Source organism: Drosophila nasuta, chromosome 2R (genome assembly GCF_023558535.2).
Source record: "Drosophila nasuta strain 15112-1781.00 chromosome 2R, ASM2355853v1, whole genome shotgun sequence".
Lineage (NCBI taxonomy): Eukaryota > Metazoa > Arthropoda > Insecta > Diptera > Drosophilidae > Drosophila > Drosophila nasuta.
Genome location: NC_083456.1, coordinates 24607850 through 24625817, shown reverse-complemented (window position 1 = coordinate 24625817; position 17968 = coordinate 24607850). Strand labels below are relative to the sequence as shown.

The window sequence follows — 17968 nt, the reverse complement described above, 5'->3', positions numbered from 1 at the left end:
ATCGGAGACGTCGCTTTCGACATCTTTGTCCGGCGTCCATTTGGCAACTTTCAATCTGTCGCATTTGTCAGCTTCAAAAATGTTGAGTGAAGTGGGCGTACGCTGGTCATGCGATTGCCTTTCATTACTTGACGCATCTAAATAGCCCCATACACTCATAAACACACATATAATTGCACACATACGCACATGTATGCGAGGGTTGACAAAGCTTATTGCGACTTTTCAATGCAAATTCCTATGAAAAGTTTCTCTATTGCTGACAATTCTGACTACATAATTTAAAATTATTAAATGTACGGTTTTTGTGAAAGGTTTTGAAGTTATGCATATATGTATATTTTAGTTGTTCGTAAACAATTTAAAATTTATGACAAATGTTTTTTTCAAATTTGAATTTCACAGGAGTACATATAAAAACCTTTTCCCATTAAACTAATTTAACAACATTTATCAAATTTTAAACCCAACATTAGAGAAGTTTATTTTGATTTTATTGTTGATAATCTCAATCTTAACCAATATAATTTTCATTGCTGGAATATATATAAGTCCTAACTCTATAAAATTTCACACAAAGTTAAGCAAAACGGAATTTAAAGAGAAAATTTTCACCTTGCTGTTAGCAAATTCTTTTCTCTAGCAATCAAAGTAAAGTTTAATAACCAAATCTTCACAGACATTCTGGAAAATTTGTTAACCTCTTGCTCTTCGGAAATTCTTCTCAGTTATTAAGAAAACAGTATAAAGCAATCCAATCTGAACTCTTTTTTCTTTACAAATTTGAAGCTTTCTTTAAAGTTGTGCCCTTTCACAAATGTCTTGAGCCACCCTCGCTTAAGGGACTCTAGTCTCACCTTGGTGGTGCGCGTTTTGCGCCATTGCGAAGTTTTCTTCGACGTTGTTGTTGTTGTAGTCTCCTCTTCCTCAATGACGTCATTGTCATTGTCGTTCTCGTTCTCGTCGTTGTTGCTGTTGCTATTGTTTTTGTCATTGGCAGTGTCTGCCATATTGTAGAGTGTTTATGTTTGTGTTTTAATCCTGAGAGGTGACGACGAGTGTTATCCTTATGCTTATCCTTGCAATATGCGCGTGTATGTGTTGATTTTGTTTGCCTTTGTTGTTGTTGATTTTGTGTATTTTGTTTTGTTTTGTGTTTTTTTTTTGTTAATTTGCGAGTTTATTTCATGGCTCTTAGCAATTTTGTTGGCACTTGAACACACACAGCAGAGAAACAGAAACAGAAACAGAAGCTGAAACTTTGGCTGGCTTCTTCTTTAATATTTGCAATATTCACATGGAAGATAGATGAGTGTATTCATTTCTCTTTCATTTCACTCATTTTCACTGGAAACGCATTATGATTTTTATTAGATGCGATAGATAATTACATACATAACATACTCGTATATAAAATATTCTTCTTTTTGCAGAAATATTTTATATACAGCAAATATTTAAAAAATAAAAAGAAAAGAAAACATTAACGCGTTCTTATTCTGCTATAATTTATTATTTCAGCTGCCTTGAAGAGCTATTTGGCCAACGTTCGGTTGCGTTGTTAAATGTTAAATGTGAAACGAATTGTTTGTATTATTCGCGAAAAAATTCAAATAAATATAATTAATTAAACCGTGCGCAAATAAACGTTGCTTTTTCAATTACAATGTTGCCGTTGTTATTATTAAAAAACAATGAATCCGAGCACAGATTGATTTAATGCGAATTTATATATATAAGAACAAAAACGGTTGCACATCGTTATCGGTGAATAATTTGCCACAGCTTTTGTGAATAAGCCAGTCACTTGAAAACAAAATAACGCAAACGCAAACCACAATCATAATTTGATTTATTTGCCTATTATGTGTCTCTCTATCAAATTAAATTGATATCCGCATGCTAAAGGGTTGCGGTTTGGTCAACTTTATGGCTAAGTCTTAACCAAATCAAAGCAACTGCCAATCCATTGGGAGGTCTCTAGCTTAAGAGCCGGACATTGTGGCAAAACATACGCACACCCACTCACACACTCAAACACACACATGCACTTGAGCACACTCAAAGGCACATGTGTGCGTACAAGAGTTGAAAGTAGTTTCGACTATTCCCCAAATGCCTTTCAACTTGAAAACTATTTACGTCCACACCCAATGGAAAAGTTGCAAAAAAAGGAGGCAAAGAAAATGAGTAAGAGCGTCGATGTTTTCAAAGGTCGAAATTTTAATGCTCTTGGAGGGAATTATTTATATTGATATGATTTTTATGTAATTGAAATTTATGCTAATAATAATCGTAATATACAAGAATTTTATCATGTATTCTATGAAAAATAAATTAGAACTACATTGGAGAGATGTAAAAGGACGAATTAATAATAAATCCCTTTGGATATAGTTTTTATGTTTTTATAATATTAATCATTTAATTGCAATAAGTTGATTGTTTGATATAGGCTTTAAAGTGAAAAGCAAACTGAATTCAATTTAATTTTCCATTCATTTTTTGTTCGTTTAATTGAAAGTTCTTGACTATTTGAAAGTATTTATTATATTTGACTTCTGAGGAAATTTCTGTTTGGTATTATATTCTTCAAATATTGTAGTTATTTTCTTTAAAGTTCTTCAAAGTGTAGTTCAAATTAAATCCAATCCAATTACTGTCTATTAAATGAAATTTTTTAGACTTTTATTGAATTCTTTATTAAATGTATTGACTTTTTCGAAAATTGCTGCTCTATATTATATTCTTTCCACAGTTCCCGAAAGATGTAGTTATTGTTGGCTAAAGTCTTTAAAGTGTTGATCAAACTAAATCAAATTCAGATAGTATCTGCTTCTGAAATGAAATTTGTTGAATTTGATTATGTTCCTTATCATATATTTGATTTTTGACTGCTGCTTCACATTATATTCTCTGCATAGTTCCTCCCAAAGCCCTCATACCCTCAGGCAATAGCGGAAAAAAACACACACAGTTGAGAGCAGGTGGGCAATATCAACGCATTTTTGGCAGTGCGAAGAGCTCTAAAAAACTGTTGTAAAATACAATAGCAGAAGATTGTTTTGTGTTATTTTTCTTGTGCTGTTGAAATGTTGTATTTAATAATATTGTTAAATGCATTGTTCTGTCCATTTTTAATAACATGCGCAGCTGTTGTTTAATTCTTTCGTATCTTTTATGGTGTTTTATTGTGTGATTTGTTGTTGTCGTTTCTATTTGGTTGCATTTGATGTTTGGTTTTTGCACTATTCTTGTAAATTTGTTTTTCTTGTTGTTGTTGGTTGTCTGTGTAATTCTTATTTTTTTGTATTTGTATTTTTTGCCAATAGGCTTTGTTGTTTTAGTTGTTGTGTTTTGTGTATTTTGATTGCACTTTTTTTCGCTGCAGTATTTTATATGTGTGTTTTGGGTTTTTCGAATTTTTGCGAGTATTCTGTGATAGCGCGTGGGCGAAGTGTTTATTGTTATTATTGTATTCTTTTTTGTTGTGTGGCTGCTGCTGATGTTGTAGTTGTTGATGCTGATGCTGGTTGGTAGTGTTGTTGTTGTTGTTGTTGTTGGTGGTGGTTGTGGTGTTGTTGGTGATAGCTGAATACCCGAATAGTATATGCAGCCGCTATTGTGTGGTTTTTATCGCCTCGATATGCATGCAAATATCAAATGCTAAATATTCAACGGGGCCATCAGGCTGACTGACTGACTCTGTGTGTGGGGCAGGCAGCACAGCATCAGACGCGCTCGCGCTCGCAACCAACTGAGTTTGCTTGATTTTCCGACAGTCCGAGGCAGTCAGCCAAGCAAGCACACAACTGAGCTGAGGACGACACCACGCGATGGTGATGCTGTTGGTGACCAGAGAGGGAGAAAGAGAGGAGAAAGGGGCGACGCCCTGGTGAGAGGCAGCCGCTAATAGAGCGGCGCACACAATCAACACTTAATGTTGCCGCGGGGAGCGACGTGGCTGACTAACACAATTCGCTCATAATCTTAAAAATTCACAGAGACACACACACACACACATATATGAATGTGTGTGCGTGTGTGTGTGGCCACTTTAAATTATACAGTTTTGAACATGTGTGCGCAAAAAAAATATTTGCCGCTTTACATTTTGAGTTCTCCTTTATTATTTGCCGTCAACGCGACGTATGCGTAATGTGTGAACGTATGTTTCATCTGCAGTAGTTGTTGTTGTTGTTGTTGGCAGCGACATAGCGAGAGAGAGAGAGAGAGCGAGAGTGCGAACTTGCGAATACGAAAAACAGGTGAATATTTGTTGACCACACTTGCTTGAAAAATTATAGCGAATTCCTTTCAAGAAATGTTCGAACAATTTTCTTGGCCGCGCGCAAAAAAAGTTTAAAAACATGAAAAACAAATTAATGCCTCGAGAGCATTAAAAACCCAAAAACAAAATAAATAAATAGAAAATAAAAAATAAAGAAATGTATGCTGGCTCCTCTACTTCTTATGATTGTGATTGTGATTTTATTCGTCTGCCTCGGCTGTTGCGTTGTCTACTGCGCGTGGCACTCAACTGAACTGAACTGAACTGAACTCGGAACTCAACTCAACCATGATGAACTGAAGTGATGCTAGGATTTGCCTTGTCGTCCAACAGCAGTTCCTGGCCTGCCCTCCGTTCTGGTAAACAGCAGCAGCTGCTCTTTGTCTTCTCACCTTTGTGTAAGCAAAAATGCTGCGAAATATCCATTGTTGTTCCTTTTCGTTGTTGTAAGTAAATCACACGGCGTCGGTTCAACCTTGTCGCGTGAACAGTTTATTGCGTTGCGAGCTTTGGCCACGTCCATTTGTCACACGGCGTATTTATAGCTCAAATCATCAGCACCACACATTCACCTCTTCTCTCTAACACACGTTCATATGTGTATTTATATTATTCATAGCTATATTCTCGTCTAGTATATAGCTTCCATAATCAGCTAATTATCAACAATTTGCGCTGCAATTCGCTGCACCATCGATTTGCCAAACTAATCGAGCTTGTCAACTCAGCAGATGCGGATGTTAGTCTCTCACTCTTCTTCCTTCTCAAACAAATTGGTTTATTAAATAATTGAAAATAATTTGTGGAAACAAAAGCGGCTTTTGTAATTATAATAATTGTTAATTTTTGCGCTTTTGCATTCATTTGGCTTTCATTTTGGTTTCATTACTTTGTGACTTTTTGGCTAATGGCTGCTGAATTATTTATAACGAGTTATTTTATTTATTTTCAATTAAATGAAATTTAAATTGCATTGACATCTCTCGCGCTCACTTTGGCGGCATCTTCTTCAATTTCTGCGTAGAAGAACCCAAATCAATTCTGGGCCCAGAAGCAGCTGTCCCTTTGGCCATATAATTAATTGTTTACATTTTCCTCGCCAACTTCACACAAAAGTTTCAATTCAGCGTCGGGGGTAAGAAAGTTAAGACTCCCGCCGCGACACCCCCCCGCCCCGACACTCTTTTCCCCTCCACTCTTTTCTCTTCCCCTTTTCCATCTTATTTCGAGCTGCCATATAAAAATAAACAACAACAAATGAATTGTAGGCTCAACGCCTGCTAAATATAACGCGTTGAGAATTGTTCCAAAAAAAGCAAAGAAATTAAAATATTATTTATAGCCAAAGCAACAAAGCACACAGCAGCAGCGCATACAAAAAATCGATATGTGCGTTGAAATGTTTTTTTGAATTTGAATTTGAAGTGAAAAATACGAGCGAGCGGAGTCCGATGTATGTGCCACAGCAACTGTTGCCTGTAAATCGAATGCTGATGTAAAACTCGCAGATGTAAAACGTAAAAAAAAAGAAATGGGCTAGATAAATGATAATTGCTTTTTTCCACTTTTTTGGGAGTCTTTTTTCGGCACGTCAGCCGACGAAACAGATCAATATGGCAATGCTTTTTGCGTCAGAGCGATGCATTTACGGTGGAAAAAAGTGTTGAACTGAATGCGTTAAAATCGCACGATGACCAAAGTTTTCCACACTCCCCTCTCTTCACTCCCCTCCTTTCAGTTTTTCGATTTACTGACGTATCTGGGGCCACCGAGGGCAACGGCATCGAGGCATCGGGGCATCGATGACTTCGTTGGCCTCTTCGCTGCGCCTCGCCTCGCGTTGCGTTGAGTTGTTGTAAAAATAGTTGTTTGTAAACAAAAACAAAAACAAGAAGAAAAAAATAGAAATGCAAAGGACGGAGCACGAGAGTGCTTTGACCTCGGTCTGTGCCACGTCTGAGCGTATATAGAATACGACCAAAAAACCACATCTTTATCTAATTTACCTGCAGAGGAAAACGCATCACCATTTTACAGTTTGACAGTCACTGCATTGAGGTGAATTTCGTGAGTGTGTGTGTGAGTGTGTTTGTGGTTCTCTTGGCAAGGCAAAGCAAGGCAGCTGCGCCACGCCCACGCGTTCATGTCAGAAATGATCATTGACATTGTCGTGCTGAAGGTGTTACAAACACACACACACACATCCACTCTAATAGAGACAGACACGACTCTCGACACACACACACGCACACAGTTACACCTGCTACTCTCACAGGTGTCGGCATCACAAGCAAACTAAGAGCGTCGCTGCTTCAGCCAAATTGCTCTTCCCATTGCGCTAATTAGCTCTTTGACACAAACACATGTATACAAACACTCACACATACACACACACCTATACAGATACACCTGCTGCTTCGAGTGTGTTGCCTCCACACTTGTTGTTTTGCTTGCCATTCGCCGTGCTTTTACTCGACCATCTTATTCATAGTTCCATTTTGAATTTTGAATGGCGTCGCTGCTTTCAAGGTAATTTTCATCACTGTGTTATGTTATTAAAAACTTGTACCGAGACCGAGTATACTTATTAAAAGCCAATTGTTTAAAAATAGTTTTTGCAATTGAAAGTGCAGTGAAAAATTATATGATTTATACACATACATATGTATATATGTATGTATAATATTTGAGGTACTTCTATTCGGCATTGCTCGTAATATGAAATAGTATTCATTAAAAGTGTTGAGAGAAGTTTTTGTAATGAGTTTTATTATTATACCTAATTTGTCTTTTTTTAATTTATGGAGAATAAATTACCTAATAATATAGAAAGTTCTAAATAAAATAGTATTCATTATAAGTTTTGAAAGACTTTTTCTTAAGGAATATACGGAAATTATCTTCAAATCTATTTAAACTAATATATTTATTTATTTGATTTTTGAATTTTGACTAAACTTGATTTTATTCTATTCAAGCTAAAAAAATGTGTAAGAATTATAGAAATAGAAATGATGCTTATCTGCGGTATTAAAATATACCGAATACCGAAAAATACTAGAATATACCGCCAAAATGTCATGTCAAAAAATACTACATTCGAAATATATCATGGAGATTGAAATATACCAAATTGTTAGTCAAAGCAATAAACCCTCTTGCAGCAGGCGTTATTTGATATACAAAAGTTGTTCTTAATAACCGAATTCTTCAGAATACATTTACTATTCATCATACTGAGCCCTTTTAACTTATTGCCCAACTTGTGGGTGCTAATTAGTTAAATTATTAATGCTTTGTTATATTGTCAATAATAAAATGTGAAGAATCTTTCATTTAATTATATTAGTATATCATGCTCATAAAGGATGGCTCGAGACATTACCCTTAGTTTCATCTAGCAGCGAAAATGTTTGGCCATGTGCCTGTCCACGCCCCATAAATATTATTAAATTATATATTTCTTTCTTGGCCATTAACATTATGTAGGTTATAATTTAAATGGCCAGAAAAGAGCGAGCGCGCGGGCATCACATCAAAACATCAAATACCAGAAAAATAGAAAACAGACAACAGTCAGAAGACACAACAAAAAAAAAAAAGGAAAAATAGAAAAAAAAATGAAAATACTAAAAGAAAGAAATGCTTCTAAAGAATTTCGCCTCGACTGGGGTCGCCTATACCGAGTACAAATATGTGAGATATATACAAACAATGATACAGATATGAAATATATATTTATAGAAAATGTTGTCAAGACGTTTTTATATGCAAAAAAGCCAAAGCCAAAGGCAAAGGCAAACAAACAAGCGCGTGAGTTAAGGGCATCCAAAGAGGAGGCGAACACTGAGAACTGAGAACACATGAACCCCATTTGAGGCCAAGGAAATCCATTCAATGCAATTTTTCTTGTCATCTTTCGCATTGACAAAGATCGTCATCATTCTCTGCTTGACAAGCCAAGTTGAGGTGAGTGAAAAGTGTAAAAATATGTACAAACAAAAATCTTTAGAGACAAACTATAGAAAATGTAAATCCAACCTAAGCGTATTTTATTGAACACAACTTGCAAAGAAACTTTTAGTGTGTCAGAGAATAAATAAAAAATAGAATATAATATAAAGGTAAAATCACTAATAAATCTTTTAGAATTTTACTTCTTTTATTTTTAAAATGTATTACAAAAAAGTCTACTTTTTTAATTACACTCAAGTCAGAAGCATAAAATGGAAACATTTTAATTATGGTAAAGTTTTTTATGTGCAAGGATAATAGCCATAGATTTGATTAACTAACACAAATTCGATTTTGGTGCCATTAACAACAAAGGAACATCGCATCAATGGCCCGAGTTTACAAGCAATAAAAGAGCTGTGAATTTACGACTGCAATTTCGATCACGCGCTAAGCAGCAGCTCAAAAATAGCTTACCAATAAAGTCAAAGTCATGTGATCGCGCTGAATGAATTCCATTTCAAATGTGAATGTGAATTTAACGATCAATTTATAATAGGTTTTTTATACCCGCTACCCATAGGGTAGAAGGGTATTATAACTTTGTGCCGGCAGGAAATGTATGTAACAGGTAGAAGGAGGCATCTCCGACCCTATAAAGTATATATATTCTTGATCAGCGTCAACAGCCGAGACGATATAGCCATGTCCGTCTGTCCGTCTGTCCGTCTGTGTGTCTGTCCGTCTGTCCGTCTGTCCGTCTGTCCGTATGAACACCTAGATCTCAGAGACTATAAGAGATAGAGCTATAATTTTTTTTCGACAGCATTTGTTATGTTTGCACGCAGATCAAGTTTGTTTCAAATTTTTGCCACGCCCACTTCCGCCCCCGCAAATCAAAAAAATCGAATAACAAGCGTAAATTCAAAGCTAGAGCTGCGAATTTTGGTATATACTATAATTACTGTAGTAGTTATGATTCCTGAAAATTTGGTTGCGATCAGATAAAAATTGTGGAAGTTATTAAAGAAATACTTTTGTATGGGCAAAAACGCCTACTTACTAGGGGTCTGAGTTGCTTTGGCTGACAATCTGGTGTTTTGTGCCGTCTATGGTATATTTTGAATGCGGTGCTATATCGGTATCCCACATATACCATTTGGTATATTTTTAGTATTTTTGTAGTATATTTGGTATATTTTGAGAATAATACCGCAAAATATATTGCTTTTATTCAAAATGGGTAGCGGGTATCTCACAGTCGAGTACACTCGACTGTAGCTTTCTTACTTGTTTCTTCGCCATATAGTGCAGTTAAATACATGCGACACACATATAAACTCGTGTACATTTGTATCGAGAAAAAATAAGATATAAAATGGTATAAATTAATATCTTACAACGCGGCCGAGTTGTTGTTGTTGCAACTAATGGCCAGTTGATTTACGGATTGGCTTGCCTGCTCGACATTTTTATGTGTGTTTCAATTTATATGCATTTCTAATGGGGCGCCCCCCCTCCTGTTGACTATTAGTCGCTGAGGGCACAACGGGCACAGTGTTTGCTGCATATTAATCATACGCACTGTTAAACGCTCGAGTGAGCAAGAATAGCACACAAACAACGAGAGAACGACAGCGAGTTTGATGGCCAGATTAGGCAATCAAACTGCAGGCAGTTTGTTCGCATTTCGATTTAAATGTCGGTGCGAACTTCCGGGATTAAACTCGCTCCCGCTGTTGCCGTCATCGTTGATGTGGACATCACACTCGACGATTGCCCGGCACAGCTGTGCGGTCCTGCCACTGTTCAGTCAACTAATTAGAGACGCATGTGGCAATCAATTCGAATTGCAGTTGCTGGGCCATTTCATTGAATTTGTATCGTTGCGCATACGCCATGTTGGATGGAAACACCAGTTTTATTTTCGTTGGCCATTACAAAACTAACAGCAGCCAAAGCAAAAGCAACACCAACAGCAACAGCAACTGCAACAACAGCAACAGCAACGTCATCAGGGCAAAGCGGAGGCGGCAACACAAAAAACGTTTTAGTGAAAATAAATTGAAAATCTTTGGAATATGGTTTGATGTATTGTCGGCCCATGTGTATATGTCGGATGCTGTGTGTGTGAGTGTGTGTTGGTGCCACACTCAATCTGTATCTGCATGTCGCTGTGTGTGTGTGTGCATGTGTTGTTTGTTTTGCCTGTTTGCGTTTGCTCTGATTTCAGTTGTGTTTTGGCTGCGAGCGCAATTCTGCAACAGATGCCAGCATCGTGTTGTTTGTTTTTTTAACATGTTTCGCTTCTGGTTGAGCCACATTTTGATTGATTACACGAGTGCAGGCCAAGACAACGACAACAGACAACAGACAACAGACAACATACAACAACCAGACACCATTCATGTAAACTTTGTAAATGTGTCTCGACAACTGCACAGCGAGTATAAATATCTATCTCTCTTGGTCTCGAGTATATTGCACAACAGAAGCCACGGGTTAAACTCTCATCGAATTAACACCTCCAACTAAATCAATCAAAAGTCAAAGAGCAACAACCTCCGGCACATTGCGAAACTAATTAAACAAATTGAATAGACGCACACAATTCAATCAAGAGCATTTAATGCACGCTGCAACAACAACAGCAACAGCAGGAATAATAATAATAATGGCCATAATAATGCTTTTTGTTATTCGCCTGTTGAGTGCAGCCATCAAAATTAATTGAAAAGACGTTGGAAGCGAAGGCGAAGGCGAACGGTACGAAAGCTGCTAAGATGCTTAACCGGAAAACAATTTGTTTGTGGCTATGAATGGTGATGGTTAGGGAAAACTAATGCAAAAGGAAAAACAGTTGCCAAGCCAAGGCTGCAACATCAGCAGAATAATACGGCAGTCGGATAAGACTGGCAGTTGCCCTCAGTGGCATATTCAGAGGCAGCAGCAAAATTGCTAATAAGCCACAATCAAAGGCAAACCTAACCCTAACAGAGCAGAGCAGAGCAACGACAATAGCCAAGTCAGATAAAAAGTGTATCGATAGCAGTTTGAGCACAATGAAAATGCTCGTTCAAGGGATGCGGGAGAAGGAAGGGAAGGGAAGAGAGGCAGAGGCAGAGGCTATCGTTTATTTTTAAGCATATTGAAAAGCAGCTAAAAAGCAAGCGCACCGAATGAAAACAATTTTATTAAGTGAAAAATACGAAGCAAGAAAATAACCCGCAGCCAAAATAAACAACAAATTTTCACAGCAACAACAGCAACACCAACAGCAGCCGCATCGATGGCCCAAGTCAAAGTGAAGGCAACAAAAGTCCTTGGCAGTGGCAAAAACCAAAAGCAAAAAAAAAAAAGTTGCCAGAAGCCAGAAAAGAAAAAAAGCCTGCTGCGAAAGGGTAGCTGAAGTGCGAATTGAATGCACAAAAGGATTTGCCACTCAGCAAATATGTGTGCGAATCCAAAAGAGAGAGATAGATACAGAGAGAGAGAGAGAGTGAGAGTATGAAGATAAATGGCCATTTAAGTGGAGATTGATTTAGATTTGTTTTTTGGGTAATTTATACAGGGTATGTAGCAGTCGCTCAAGTGTCTGCCCGAAGCCTGCTGCTGGTGGTGCTTTCTTTATTTATTTTTTGTGTGCTCAACGGGTTGGCGAGCGAGGAATGGGGAAACGATTGAAAGATGCGTTGAAGTGTTGGCGGTGACTTCGCTTCGACAACGACTGCGACGACGTCGACGTCGACGTCAATTCACCTTGAACCACACGCACAACAACCGCATGTGGCAGGCACGTCAGTGGCAACATCGACAGCGACTGAGTAGCAGAGCAGACACAATTAAGTGCAAAGCAGAACGGAAGCGAGCGACAAAATTTTACGAGCGAGGTAAATGACAGATTCGGTGGCGGCATCTTTACATAAAAGATTGACAAGTGATTTTCACACCTACAACAACAAGCAGGAAAACATACAACAACAACAACAACAACAACAAAAGGGGACAGCACCTTAAACGAGCATAAAGCAGTCTTAAGGCCATAGAAAAAGTTTCGTTTTGTTTGGGGATTCTTTATATATTTAATTCTCGTTTTTTTTTTGGGCAAATTGTCGTCGCTGTGGTTGTCACTGTCGAGGAGCTTATTTGGATTTTAATTTGCTTAATAACGATGTGGGTCTTACCTGCTCATCTAGTATTGCCATGGCTTTCAGTTGCCACTGGAACTTTTGCCTAATCCGCTTTCACACAAATTTATATATAGAGTAGAATATAAAAGTTGAGCGGTTGAGTGGTTAAATGGTTTTTGCCTGTTGAGCTTGTTGCGCAATTCTTAATTCGCTGCACAATATTTTTTTATTTGTATATTTGCTTCTAGTAATTTTACACTATTCACCCACGCACACACACACACATGTACAGCACTTACACACACACACACATGAACATTACGAGGGGACGCACGTCACAAACTACGCAAAATGCGCAACCGAAATAAATCGCACATAAAAACTAATCTATTTATTTGCCATTCCAGCAATAAATCAATAGTTTTTCGTTCAATACTTTTGCGCTTTCCTCGTTTCTCGATTCTCGCTTTTCACGTCTTTCCGACTGTTTTTCAGTTACTGCGCCTTTTGTTTGTGAGTCTTGTAATGCAACTGAAATCGAAGCAACATCGAAATGCAATCAAAGTGCAGTCGAGTGATTCTTTTTTTTCTGTTTTTTTGTCGTTCTTTTCTGGCAGCCAAAAGTAAATATCAATGCGCAGTATATTAGAGAAATAAGAAAAAATGCCAAGTGCATTATAACTTTCGATTTCTAGCATTCTGTTGACACATTGTTGGCATATTTTGAGCCAAGCTGTGCAACACATATTTGTTGCACACGACGATGATGATGATGCCAATAAACCAACGATTGGCCAAGCCACAAAATTCATTTCAATTATTACGAGTGCCATCAGAACTCATTCGCCAGCTAAATCAAAAGTCAACTGATAAATTGAAGCATCTGATGGTGACAACTGACACTTAACACGCCGCAAATCGTGGCCCAAAAAGGGAGAAGAAAATATCTCCACAATTTCTCTGGGTGACAAGTGTCATATGCCAAACACTGAATTATGGGGCTGAATTAAATGTCGATTGCAGCAGCAGCAGCAGCAAAATATGAATATTAACACATGAGCATGCGATGAATTATTAACGACGTTCGTTTTATTGCACACGCAGAGCAAATCACGCAGAGCATCATGTAAATAAACAAACCAATCATTTGCTTTAAATTATTAATTAGGTTATGCAAATGCAGCTTGACAAAATATAAACAAAATTCAATTGACAGCATCAGCAACAGAAGCACCAGCAACAGCTGGAGTTGAACTACTTTGGAGCGTGGCCAACAACCTTTAAAGGCTTTCACAGTTCAGCTAATTGAGCCAGCTGAGTCGGAGCCAATTTAATTTGCATTCAACGCCGCTTGCTAATTAGTTATTCAAATGGTCCAAAGAGCATTTTAGTTATGGCCAGCAAAGAGGTAGCGAGTACAAAATGAAATTAGTGTGTTTCTTGGTGAAGTGGAAAAGTAGCTTAGAATATTAGAAAGTATCTATTTTTCTTATACTTTTTTAAAGCATATCTGCTAGTCGTTCAGTAGCTGTAATCACAGCTGAACTACTCTTTCATTTGCCCCACTTCGGTCTCTAGTTGAAAGCGGTTAATCCACGGCAATTTTCGACTATTTCCGTTTCAATTTGATATCCATTAAAGCGCTTCGGACTCTCATTGTTTTGTGTGTCGCTCCAACTCTCGATGATACTTTGTGTTCCTTGGCCCAGGCTCGTTAATTGCGTTTTCAGGCATTTGCATGTGCTGCTGTCAGACAAATCCGACAGAAAGACAACCCGAGATAGTGAGGGAAACACAAAAGTGGGAAGGGGGACAGCTGGCCTACAATGTACGCTGAATATACTCAATTTGCAAATTTCCTCATTGATTTGCCAACAGACAACTGAGCGAAACGGCGGCGGCGGTGGCATACATGAAGATTGAGAGGGTTTCCTGCAGCAATGCCAATCTGCAGCTGGTTTCGGCCATTTTTCTCGCAGCCGAGAACCGTTTTTGGCCATAGACAGCCAACAAAAAAAAAGATTGATACACATCTGAAGTGCTTGGCTTTCGGTTGCTGTTGTGGGTTGTGGGAGGAGAAAAAATGGAGGCGAGTTGCAAAACTACGCAAAACATTTTGTAAATTGAATTTGAAAATGTAATTGAAATAAGTAAATATCAATTGAATATCCGCCAGCCAGAAGCGGGCGGGCGGAAGTTTATGGCAGGCAATGAAATTATTTGTTTTTGTTTTCGTTTTGTATGTTTTGTGTGTTTGTTATGGGCCCCAGTTTGATGCGAGTCTCTAGCAACTTACAAAGAAAACTCAAAATTCTCCATTGCGGCAGGTCAATATGAATGGAATTAGGATGGGAATGGGCGGGCAATAAAGAAGAATTTTCGTCTAATCCATTGGCAAAAGGCGAGTTATGAAAAGTGCTTGTAAATTACACAGAGAGAGACAGAAAGAGAGCGAGCCACTCATAAAACTGATTTATGCCAAGTACAAAAGCAACAAACAATGATGCTCACGTTCGACGCGTAGCGTGCAAAAATTGTGCTACTCAAAAGTCAAGCAACGGCTGCCCGACTGCCAAAATAAATGGCACGTTTATCATACGCCCAGTGAGCCCAGTGCGTCGAACAATTTGGCAGCAGTATTTATATACTACAAAAAAACCAAAAAGAAAAAAAAGAGCACATATACAGCATAGACTATAGTGTGTGCTGGGCATATGAGTATTTTGTATATGCCACGCCCCGTCCGCCCACCCGCCACCTACTCCTCTGCTTCTTCTCTGACGTATTGAGCTGGCATACTTAGACGCTATGTTTTGCTTGATGTTTTCGCGTTTGCTTTTCAATTATATAAACATATTTAGATTGTATTCAGTTAACACTCACACACACACAAACACACCCATACATATGCTATGCGTGTGTGTGCATTAAAATTATAAATTGTTTGCTCAGCAAAAAGCAACCAAATAAATAGAAGTGAACGAAACGAAAAACGCATAAATAGCTGACCAAAACGCCAACTAGAATCGAAGCAAGCAAAATATGTATGCTTGGTTTACGCGTCGTATACGCAACGGGCGGTAGGCTGGCTTCCACCTTGAGCGCTGCAACAAATGAATGAAAACCAAGTGGCCGAAACATGACATTGAATTCGTTTTTGGTTTTTCATAATTTCTTTCTTTTTTGCTGTGACTTGTTTTGTCACACTCAAATGCCATAACCGTGTCAGTACATCATCTACACTATATATCTGTTTGTCTGTGTTTGATGACGCGTGTAAAATATTTGCTTGGACTTTTCAGTGGCGCCAACAGCTGAAGATGACGCAAGGAGTAAACTTGGCTAAGACTCTTAGTATGGGCCAGGGTCAGAATCCAGCTTAATATGTGTTGCCAAGTCAAACAATGAATATTTGCTGGGCTTGTGGCTGTTCACGTGTGTGTTAACTAAATTCGTGTAATGTGTTTACCCCAGCTGTCGGTGTGTGTGTGTGTGTTAGCTTGTGTGTGATCTTTCACGCCTAGTTGCACTAATTGGCATGCCTCATTGGGCGCCCCCTTCGACGACGACGACGACGACGACGACGTCACGTCATTTGCTAATCTGTTTTCCTAACTGCAGAAATACATTAGGAAATTAGCAAAATCAACAACGTGGTCAGCCAAAACTACAGTTAAATCAACTGTAAAATTTATGGCATGCCTCATATCTTTGTCGCTCATTAAACAGATTTTGCATTCTCATTTTGCACTTTGTTTTAGGGTCACGTAAATTTGCGGTCCCGGAGATTCGATGGATGTGAGAGTGTGAGTGAGCGACACACACACAAACGTTGACCCCGAGAAATACCCCTTCAATGTAGAAAAATGACAAAAATGCCACGTGCCTCATTAGGAATGCGGCTATGGCAAAGGAACTTCGTTGTATCGGACACGCAGCGTAATTAGTTGACCCCCTTTGTTGACCTCCCAACAACTCAAACCCCTTGTAATAACGAAAAGTATCAACGTAGACAGCAATGACACTAGCTGCAAAATATGGCAGCTTAAATTTACATTAATCAGCAAGGAAATTAAGCAAATTAAATGAGAGTTTATGTGATATGAAAGTGTAAGCATAAATAATGAAATTTAGTAAAGGAAATGAGTCTAAATATGATATTAAATTATATATTTAAATAAAGTATGTAATAAGAAAAGAAATTAAGCAAACTAAATTATATGTTATAGAATAGAATATGCATTAAATTAAGTTTATCAGATAGTTCAGCTGCAATCGCAAAAATTACTATTTATTTATTTAGCTTATAAAAGAATTTAAAATAAATAAAATATACTCATTCAACTGAGTGAGCTACTCAGTGAAAGCTGTAACTTTAATACAATTATTCACAGCTAAATCTCTTAAGCCAGTTCATTCATTTAAATTCGCTGCTTGTGTCATTGCCGCTTTATTAAAGTTACCCAAAAATGCTGCATGTGTGCGTTACGCATACGTTTTCATTACGTTTATGGTGCAGAGTCAAAGGACAAAGGACAAAATGGCAACGCCTCCCCCACAAAAGCGAAAAGTAAGAGCAAAAGCAATCGCAATGCAAATTTAATTTGGGCCAACATAAAATTTAAACAACGCACAGACGATCATAAAACACGAGACGCTTCGCTGTGCTCGCAGCAGGTAAAGTGGCAGCCAGTCAGTCAGAGAAGAGGAGAGGGAAGAGGAGGTGGGGAGGCAGCGTTGTCGGTGGTAAAGTGAAGACCTCTTTAAATTCAAGATGCCAGTGCAGTGCAATATGACCGCACGCGTGGCTGCGCCGCCAAACCGGAAACGCAATTTGTAATTTTGTGCAACGAAATTTGTAGCAATTAATTGCAATATATGCGTCTGGTCTGCCTCAGTCTCTGCCTCTGCCGCAGCCTCCTGTTGCATGTTGTGCGCCAGACCACAAGACACGGAAACCTCAATACAACTAGCTAGCAATCGTATATTCTTCGCATAGCCAAAAAGCCACACGGATTTATTGCATTTCATTTCGAGTTTTTCATTTTTGTAATACTTTTTTTTTATGAAAGCGTTCGCTTTTTTCTACGTTTTGTTCAGTTTTGGCAGCGCATTAAGTGATTTGTGCCTAACAATAATTTGTAAGATTATTTTCGTGTTTTTGCGTTTTTTGTTGTTTTTGTTTTTGTGATATTCGCAATTTGCGCCGAAATCAAACAGCTGCAAAATTTGTGATCTATCTGCCAGACGTCGCCTATAGAAAGTGTGGCTGAAATTTCCACATAGCTATTCCTCTATATATTTCTTTATAGCTAAATTATACTAGATGCACATACATACATACATATATGCACATATGTACTCGATGTCTAATTTGTACATATTTTTTTTTGTGTATGTATGTTGCGATGATTTACCGCTTTGTGGCGGCTATATAAACAATTTGTTAGAACACACACACACACAGTCAAATAATAATCTTTCATATAAGTAAATAAATAAATTTTGACATGTTTTGGTCTATTTGGCATGCCCCTAACAATAATATTGCCTTACAGATATTTCCATCGAAAATATATTGCGCAAATTAAAT

The 17968-nt window shown here is 37.9% G+C and overlaps 1 protein-coding gene across 11 annotated transcripts in view; it reads right to left on the bottom strand.

The window, feature by feature from the left end:
• Positions 1-17968, bottom strand: part of LOC132786993 (tropomodulin) — a 51848-nt gene that overhangs the window by 32997 nt on the left and 883 nt on the right. For 3 of the 11 annotated variants that reach the window (XM_060793821.1, XM_060793822.1, XM_060793813.1), the window contains exon 1: positions 858-1153. The exons of 7 other annotated variants lie outside the window; for them this stretch is intronic. In XM_060793821.1, coding sequence (XP_060649804.1) covers positions 858-1010 — 153 coding nt within the window. In that variant the 5' untranslated portion in view covers positions 1011-1153. Of the gene's footprint in view, positions 1-857; positions 1154-12429; positions 12833-17968 lie in introns of those variants that run through there. One more of the 11 variants, XM_060793816.1, reaches the window with a different exon arrangement.